The 9252-nt window shown below is 39.3% G+C and overlaps 1 protein-coding gene across 1 annotated transcript; it reads right to left on the minus strand.

Annotated features, from left to right (window-relative positions):
• Positions 1-230: 230 nt before the first annotated feature.
• On the minus strand, positions 231-8964 carry LOC106578732 (40S ribosomal protein S20). Its single transcript, XM_014157862.2, has 4 exons — positions 8827-8964; positions 7925-8024; positions 7636-7709; positions 231-450 (listed from the first exon to the last, which is right to left on the minus strand). Exons 1-4 carry the CDS (start codon positions 8827-8829, stop codon positions 268-270), a joined length of 360 nt encoding a protein of 119 aa, XP_014013337.1. The 5' UTR covers positions 8830-8964; the 3' UTR covers positions 231-267.
• Between the last annotated feature and the right edge of the window lie 288 nt (positions 8965-9252).

Raw genomic sequence — 9252 nt, forward strand, 5'->3', positions numbered from 1 at the left:
ATGCGACTCCTTTCACCAATTAATTTAAACATCCTGTAGTGCAAGCCCACTTGTGATGAGGACCCAACGCCAATCAAGTTGAGAACCATTTTTTTTTAATGAAATATTCCTATATTGATAGGTCAATTTCATAGCATACCACAATTTTCCAAAAAACCACCCATCTCGTTAGTGCCACTACCAACACTGAAAATCCTGTGGCATTGAATAATGAGCCAAGACTGTGGCAATTCAGTTTCCATCTTTTTATTGCATGTACAAAACAGCTTATGCGTCAGCAATGGTGACCTCGACCTCTACACCAGGCTCAATGCTGATGGAGGTGATCTGCTTGACAATCTCAGAGGGACTGTGCAGGTCGATAAGACGCTTGTGGATCCGCATCTGGAAGCGATCCCAGGTCTTGGAACCCTCTCCACAGGGGGTCTTCCTGGTTGTGATACGCAGAGTCTGAAAGGAGATGAGAATATAAAATAAGATTATACCATAGCTGAACAGACATCCAGGTACTTCCGCAGGTGCTGGAGTTTTAGGCAAACTCATGCAAAACAAAGCTGCACACTGCTGCTCCCAGGTGATATTTATTTAAAACAACATTTTGACCCTCATGGAAGACCCATTTCAGGTGTGGGTGGAATATATATATATATAGTGCTCAGTGACATCACTTCCTGAAACAGGAGGTAAAAAAAAAAGTTTCACAATATTAACATTCAATGTATAAAAATATATTATACACAGGGAGAGTTATCAATATTTACAGTAAAGTTTTTTTTAAAGACCCAAACATGAGGGAGTGGTTAAATCTGATTACCCACCAGAAAAAAGGGAAACTTTGGGACAAGGTTCCAGAAGGTAATTACAAATGTGGCAAATGTCCTCAATGCAGCTTTATGTACAAATGCAACTTATTTACCCACCCCCGCAAAGGCCAAAGATTGAACTTCTCTAGGGTAGGGGGCAGTATTTTGACGCCCGGATGAAAGGCATGCCCGTAGTAAACTGCCTGCTACTCAGGCTCAGAAGGTAGGATATGCATATTATTAGTAGATTTGGATAGAAAACACTGAAGTTTCTAAAACTCTCTGAATGATGTCTGTGAGTATAACAGAACTCATATGGCAGGCAAAAACCTGAGAAAAATCCAACGAGGAAGTGTGGAAATCTGAGGTTTTCAAGTGATTGCCAATACAGTATACAGTGACTTAGGGTTCATTTTGCACTTCCTAAGGCTTCCACTAGATGTCAACAGTCTTTAGAACATTGTTTCATGCTTCACTGTGAATGGGGAGAGAATAAGAGGTCCTGGAAGTAGCTGACAGAAAATGACATGAGTTCAGTGGCGCGCACTCACGAGAGTTAGCTGTGTTCCTTTTCTTTTTTGAAGACATTGGAATTGTCCGGTTGGAATATTACTGAAGATGTATGATAAAAACATCCTAAAGATTGATGCTATACATCATTTGACGTTTCTACGAACGTAAATATAACTTTTTTTACTTTTCGTCGTGACATTTTGCACGCGCTTCCTGCATTGAGTACTAGACTAAACGCGGGAACAAAAAGGAGGTATTTGGACATAAATTATGGACTTTATTGAACAAAACAAACATTTATTCTGGAACTGGGATTCCTGGGAGTGCATTCTGATGAAGATCAAAGGTAAGTGAATATTTATGTAATTTTTGTCATTTCTGTTGACTCCAAAATGGCGGGTATCTGTATGGCTTGTTAGCGCTGTACTCAGATTATTTTAAAATTTGCTTTCGCTGTAAAGCTTTTTTGAAATCTGACTCAGCGGTTGCATTAAGGAGAAGTGTATCTATAATTCTTTAAACCTCTTGAGCATCTGATCCCGTTAGCGGGATCAAAATCCAGCGAAAAATCATATCGCCAATTAGCATTAAAAAATTATCATAATTTTTTACAAAAATTAAAAATATTTTTTTTTTTTATAGATACACCTCTCCTGAAGTGCGTCCGATTTCAAAAAGGTTTTACAGGAAAAGCAAATCATTAGATTATATTAGATGAGTCCATCGTAAAAAGCAGCTTCATAGCCATTTTCCGACCAACCACTTCCATCACATATTATCAATAAACAGCTAAATGTAGCACTAACCTTTTACAAACTTCATCAGATGGCACCCCTAGGACATCATGTTATACAATGCATGCATTCTTTTGTTCAATAAAGGTCATATTTATATATAAAAACAGCATTTTACATCTCTGTCTGACGTTGACTACCTAATTTCCCCTCAAAAGCGTCCCGTTAAACAATGCTACGTTTCAATAAATTGCTATACTATAACGATTTTTTAAATGTATATTGTCAATCTAACATTTATAGATGAATATCTCTTGAGAACACCCGTCATACCAGATTTTAAATTAACTTTACTGGGTAATCACACTTTGCGATAAAAGGAGATGCGATACTCAGAAAATCAGCTAATATACAGTGCTCGGCGCCATCTTGGATGCAACAGTATGAACCATATCATCTTCAATAATATTGTCAATAATGCGCCTACCTTTAGTTGTCTTCATCAGAAAGCATCCCAGGTCCACAACAGATGTATTTTCGGTCAAAAAGTCCATACTTCACGTTCCATTAGCCTGATGTTGGTAGCGCGTCCTATGGCTCTCTCCAAACGCAGCTCTGCACTTCATACTGAAAGCAATCCTCGCGCATGTAGGTTCGTTCAAACATGTCAAACGTTGTATAAAATAAATGTTCAGGGCCACTAACACCAAGAGAGCCAATAAGATTCGAGGGGGATGCATTCATTGCCTTTAAAACCGTTTCCAAAGGTGGGGGGCAGACATGACGCCGGGCGTCATAATGGTGATGGCCCATCCCCTGTGACCAATTTCAAACTCCTGTCATTCACTGAGTTTTGACTCTATAAGGCTCAAACCACTGTGAAAGGACTGGCGACATCTAGTGGAAGCAATAGGAAGTGCCAAAATATTCCTAAACCCCTGTGTTTTGCAATGGGATAGGTTAGAACTCAATACAACACATCAGGTATCCACTTCCTGTCAGAAAATGTCTCAGGGTTTTGCCTGCCAAATGAGTTCTGTTATACTCACAGACACCATTCAAACAGTTTTAGAAACTTTAGAGTGTTTTCTATCCATATATAATAAGTATATGCATGCCCTATCTTCTGAGTTTGATTAGTAGGCCGTTGAAAATGGGAACGATTTTTTTTCAAAATGCGCTGTGGCGCCCCCTATCCTAGGGTATCCTCAAGAGGTTAAATAACTGTTGAATATTTTAGCAACGTTTATGATGAGTATTTCTGTAAATTGATGTGCTCATTCACCGGAAGTTTTGGGAGGCAAAACATTTCTGAACAATGTAAAATGTTTTTTTTTTTATATTAATATGAACTTTATCGAACAAAACATACATGTATTGTGTAACATTGAGTCCTGGGAGTGTCATCTGATGAAGATCAAAGGTTAGTGATTAACTTTAGCTGTATTTCTGTTTGTGACACCTCTCCTTGCTTGGAAAATGGCTGTGGTTTTTCTTGTTTAGGTGCAGTCCTAACAATCTAATGTTATGCTTTCGCCGTAAAGCCCTTTTGAAATCGTACAATGTGGTTGGATTAACGAGAAGTGCATCTTTAAAATGGGATAAAATAGTTGCATGTTTGAGAAATTAGAATTGAGATTTTTGTTGTTTTGAATTTGCCGCCCTGCTATTTCACTGGCTGTTGAATAGTGTCCCACATACCCTAGAGAGGTTAAGATCAAGGGCCTGATTACCTGCATGTCCACCAATGTTATTTACATGTTGAAATGTCCTTGTGGTCCGTCTTACGTAGGGAAAAGCCTTAAGACACGGATCAGTGAGCACCGCAGCAATATACAGACAGGCGAGACAAAACATCTGGTTGCTGCTCATTTTACACAAGCTAGGCATACTATTAGTTCTTAGTTGTATTGGAATAGAAATGGTCAAGATGTCCCGCAGGGGAGGGGACACAGAGGAAACTTCTTAAAAGGGAATCTTTCTGGATCTACAGGCTCAGTCTCTTGACCTTAACCTCTTAGGGCTAGGGGGCAGTATTTACACGGCCGGATAAAATACGTACCCGATTTAATCTGGTTACTACTCCTACCCAGTAACTAGAATATGCATATACTTATTAGATATGGATAGAAAACACCCTAAAGTTTCTAAAACTGTTTGAATGGTGTCTGAGTATAACAGAAGTCATATGGCAGGCAAAAACCTGAGAGATTCCTTTACAGGAAGTGGCCTGTATGACCATTTATTGGCTTTCTTTGACATCTCTTTCCAAAACAAAGGATCTCTGCGGTAATGTGACACTTCCCACGGCTCCCATAGGCTCTCAGAGCCCGGGAAAAAGCTGAATGTCGTCATTCCAGCCCCAGGCTGAAACACATTATCGCCTTTCTCAAGTGGCCGATCAAGGGACTGTGGGCTTAGGCGCGTGCACTGGTCGCCCCCGTCTTTCTTTTTTTCCCTCTATTTACCGAAACGCAGATTCCCGGTCGGAATATTATCGCTTTTTTACGAGAAATTGCATAAAAATTGATTTTAAACAGCGGTTGACATGCTTCGAAGTACGGTAATGGAATATTTAGACATTTGTCACGAAATGCACCATGCTCGTAACCCTGATTTACCATTTCGGATAGTGTCTGGAACGCACGAACAAAACGCCGCTATTTGGATATAACGATGGATTATTTGGGACCAAACCAACATTTGTTATTGAAGTAGAAGTCCTGGGAGTGCATTCTGATGAAGAACATCAAAGGTAATCAAACTTTTGTAATAGTAAATCTGATTTTGGTGAAGGCTAAACTTGCTGGGTGTCTAAATAGCTAGCCCGTGATGGCTGGGCTATGTACTTAGAATATTGCAAAATGTGCTTTCACCAAAAAGCTATTTTAAAATTGGACATATCGAGTGCATAGAGGAGTTCTGTATCTATAATTCTTAAAATAATTGTTATGCTTTTTGTGAACGTTTATCGTGAGTAATTTAGTAAATTGTTAGTAAATTCCCCGGAAGTTTGCTAGTTCTGAATGTCACATGCTAATGTAAAAAGCTGGTTTTTGATATAAATATGAACTTGATTGAACAAAACATGCATGTATTGTATAACAATGTCCTAGGGTTGTCATCTGATGAAGATCAAAGGTTAGTGCTACATTTAGCTGTGGTTTGGGTTTATGTGACATTATATGCTAGCTTGAAAAATGGGTGTCTGATTAGATTTTGTCAGCAGAGTACCCAGCCAGAAATAATGTTTTGCTTTCGTGGTAAAGCCTTTTTGAAATCGGACAGTGTGGTTAGATTAACGAGAGTATTGTCTTTAAATAGCTGTAAAATAGTCATATGTTTGAGAAATTGAAGTAATAGCATTTCTAAGGCATTTGAAAATCGCGCCACAGGATTCAACTGGCTGTTACGTAGGTGGGACGATTTGGTTCCACCTAGCCCAGAGAGGTTAACGAGGAGTTTGACATGAAACCGTTTTTAGAATGTCAATATGTCTAAATTGCTTTCTTTAATCCTAATTGAATATTGTATGTATATTACTGTAAATATGGTTTGGTCCAAAATAATCCATCGTTATATCCGAATAGCGGCGTTTTGTTCGTGCGTTCCAGACACTATCCGAAATAGTAAAGAAGTGTCGCGCGCATGGCGCAATTCGTGACAATAAAATTCTAAATATTCCATTACCGTACTTCGAAGCATGTCAACCGCTGTTTAAAATCAATTTTTACGCCATTTTTCTCGTAGAAAAGCGATAATATTCCGACAGGGAATCTCCTTTTCGGCAAACAGAGGAAAAAATCCCAAAGGCGGGGGTGGTCGGGTCATGCGCATAAGCCCAGTGTCCCTTGATCGGCCACTTGAGAAAGGCGATAATGTGTTTCAGCCTGGGGCTGGAATGACGACATTGTTTTTTCCCGGGCTCTGAGCGCCTATGGACGACGTGGGAAGTGTCACGTTAGAGCAGAGATCCTTAGTAAATGATAGAGATGGAAAAGAAGTTCAAGAAATGGTCAGACAGGTCACTTCCTGTAAAGGAATCTCTCAGGTTTTGACCTGCCATTTGAGTTCTGTTATACACAGACACCATTCAAACAGTTTTAGAAAATGTAGGGTGTTTTCTATCCATATGTAATAAGTATATGCATATTCTAGTTACTGGGTAGGAGTGGTAACCAGATTAAATCGGGTATGTTTTTTATCCAGCCGTGTCAATACTGCCCCCTAGCCCTAACAGGTTAAACAGCGTTTGACATGCTTCGAAGTACGGTAATGGAATATTTTGACATTTTTGGTCACCCTTCGGATAGTGTCCTGAAAACACAAACAAAACGGTATTTGAATATAACTATGGATTATTTGGAACCAAAACATTTGTTGTTGAAGTAGAAGTCCTGGGAGTGCATTCTGACGAATAACAGCAAAGGTAAGCCAATATTTCTTATAATAAGTCTGAGTTTGGTGAGGGCCAAACTTGGTGGGTGTCAAATTAGCTAGCCGTGATGGCCGAGCTATCTACTCAGAATATTGCAAAATGTGCTTTCGCCGAAAAGCTATTTTAAAATCGGACAGTGGTTGCATCCAGGAGTAGTCCATCTATAATTCTTAAATAATTGTTATATATTTTGTCAACGTTTATGATGAGTATTTTTGTAAATTGATGCGCACATTCACCAGGAGTTTTGGTGGGAATACATTTTCTGAACATCATGCGCCAATGTAAAATGCTGTTTTTGGATACAAATATGAACTCTATCGAACAAAACATACATGTATTGTGTAACATGATGTCCTAGAAGTGTCATCTGATGAAGATCAAAGGTTAGTGCTTCATTTAGCTGTGTTTTGGGTTTTATTGACATGTCCTTGCTTGGAAAATGGCTGTGTGATTATTTGTGTCTATGTACTCTCCTAACATAATCTAATGTTTTGCTTTCGCTGTAAAGCCTTTTTGAAATCGGACAATGTGGTTACATCAAGGAGAAGTGCATCTTTAAAATGGTGTAAAATAGTTGTATGTTTGAGGAAGTTGAATTATGACTTTTTGTTGTTTTGAATATGCCGCCCTGATATTTCACTGGCTGTGTCCAGCAGGTGGGTGTCCCACATAGCCCATAGAAGTTAAAGGGGCAGCTGTCTTATTTGATATTTTGGGTAAAAGATTCAGACAAAATGAAACAATATAACATTGTAAATACATTTCTGTTTTAAAAACATTAGAGCATGGTCAGTTTGTTTTTGATGCAATGATTTAAATATTTTGGCAGAAAATCTTGTCAGGTAGATGGAAAAATCTAACAGCCAGTGTGGCTGGTGGGCCAAAAAGCACATTTTGGCCATGGATCTGGTAAAAAAAATAAATAAATAAACTCATCCCATCTTCTGCAGCTTTAGTCCTAGTGACAGTTGTCAGAACGAAGTTAGTCATGTCTTCCACAATTCAATCCGAGCCGCCAGAGCGGGCAGAAAGAGCAAGGACATTGATTTGGCATCACCTCTATAGAGACCTGGGGTAGACCACAGATGTGAGTCTCAGGCTGTCAAGGATGCAGCGAAGTCCACCATCTATATCTGATACATACCTTGGTGGGCATACGGACTGGTCCCTTCACCTTGAGGTTCTTCTCCTTAGCGCCACGGATGAGGTCTGCACACACTGAGGATACAAAGGAAAACAGCTGCATGTCAAAAGAAAGTAGCATGTGTGTGCCAATGTGCACACAAGGCTCAGAATTGCATATGATAAACCAGAATTTGTCAGCTTTTCTATGTCATCTCAAGTTATCCTCATAGCCAAAGGTGTTGACTCAAAGTTATGGCAGTATATAACAATTTCACTTATGACTGAATGCCATAGCAAAGTGAGCTTACCCTTTTCCAGAGACTTGACATTGCGGCTAGTGAGGGTGATACGGATGCGATGGATGGCAACCTCAGCCTCAACAGGGGCTTTACCAGTGTCCTTGAATGCCTACAGGTGCAAGAAAATGTGCTCAGAATAACATGAGTGAGAATTTGTCATAACCCCCCTCTTACACTCCTTGCCAACGGTGCAGAAGCAATGAATGCATGCAGAGTAGCCAGGACTGAATGTTCTACAAGCAAGCTCCAGAAATAAAGTGAATTAGAGGATTTCAGCATCTGGGGGTACACCTTGTTAGTCCAATGGTCACTTAAATTTAAGTTACTTAGGTAATTGCTAGCCTACACACGCGTTGTTTTATTGACCTAAACAAAAGTAAATGGCTTCAGGCGTACCTAGTAACGTTAACGTTAATAGCCATGTTTCACTCCATCGGTCCATCAACGAAAATTCAATTGAGGTGGAGGTTTATAAACCCAACTACATTTGTACGGCTTCGAAGTATGTTAACTAACCAAGACGTAATGTCAAGTTAGTTTGGCAGATGGGGGGGGGGGGTTACTATAATAAAAAGGGACATGTTCCGTTGGCTAACAAGCAAATCAGGCATCGGCAAATACTTATTTATTTGGTCTCATTTAAAACTATAAACGTCACATCAAAACCGTTGCAAAACTATTTATACGACATCAGATCTCCGCCCATTAATTGAGGAATCTACAGCAAGCTAAAGTTAAGGGCCAAAATAGCTAGCTAACGTCAGCCGTCTTAACTAGTTACCTACTACATATGTGCGCAATTTCTCGGATTCAAAAGAAAAACCCAACTGTTCCATGTTGCACGTAGCTAGTTAGCTATATGTAATGACTGTAGCTACCGTATAGTTTAAGGAATGAAAATGTTCTCTTACCATTTCTTATATATATATATTCCCGACCGACTTATTCGTAAATTCCAAGCGAACAGAACAGCGGTGAGTCAGGAACATAAACTCTGTGTTAGTTTTTTGCGAAAGGATAGAATCAGGCCTGCTTCCATATTTATACCTCTTTTGGGTACCACGTGATCTTTGTACCGAAGATAAACCAATAGTATGGCCTAAATGCGAAGGAGGCGTATCTGAACAAAATACTTCTTGAATAAATACCTTTTTATCCATGTTTTTACCTGAATAATGTAATTATTCCAAGGGATATCGGGGTACCCTACACATTCTGAAAATTCCACCTAGTTAAGTTTGTTGTGTAGAGTATGGAACTTTTTTTTGCCTTGATAGCCTATGTAATGCTTGCCTGTGTTGCTGTCTGTTATGTAGCATATTGTTGCTTTTTATGTG

The sequence above is a fragment of the Salmo salar genome, chromosome ssa19, assembly GCF_905237065.1.
Source record: "Salmo salar chromosome ssa19, Ssal_v3.1, whole genome shotgun sequence".
NCBI classification, from domain to species: Eukaryota; Metazoa; Chordata; class Actinopteri; order Salmoniformes; family Salmonidae; genus Salmo; species Salmo salar.

Coding starts and splice junctions, on each gene's coding strand:
- LOC106578732 (XM_014157862.2), bottom strand. Junction 7,710..7,924: donor TGTCAAGTCTCTGGAAAAGG/GTAAGCTCACTT, acceptor TTGTATCCTCAG/TGTGTGCAGACCTCATCCGT. Junction 451..7,635: donor CAGTCCGTATGCCCACCAAG/GTATGTATCAGA, acceptor ATCTCCTTTCAG/ACTCTGCGTATCACAACCAG.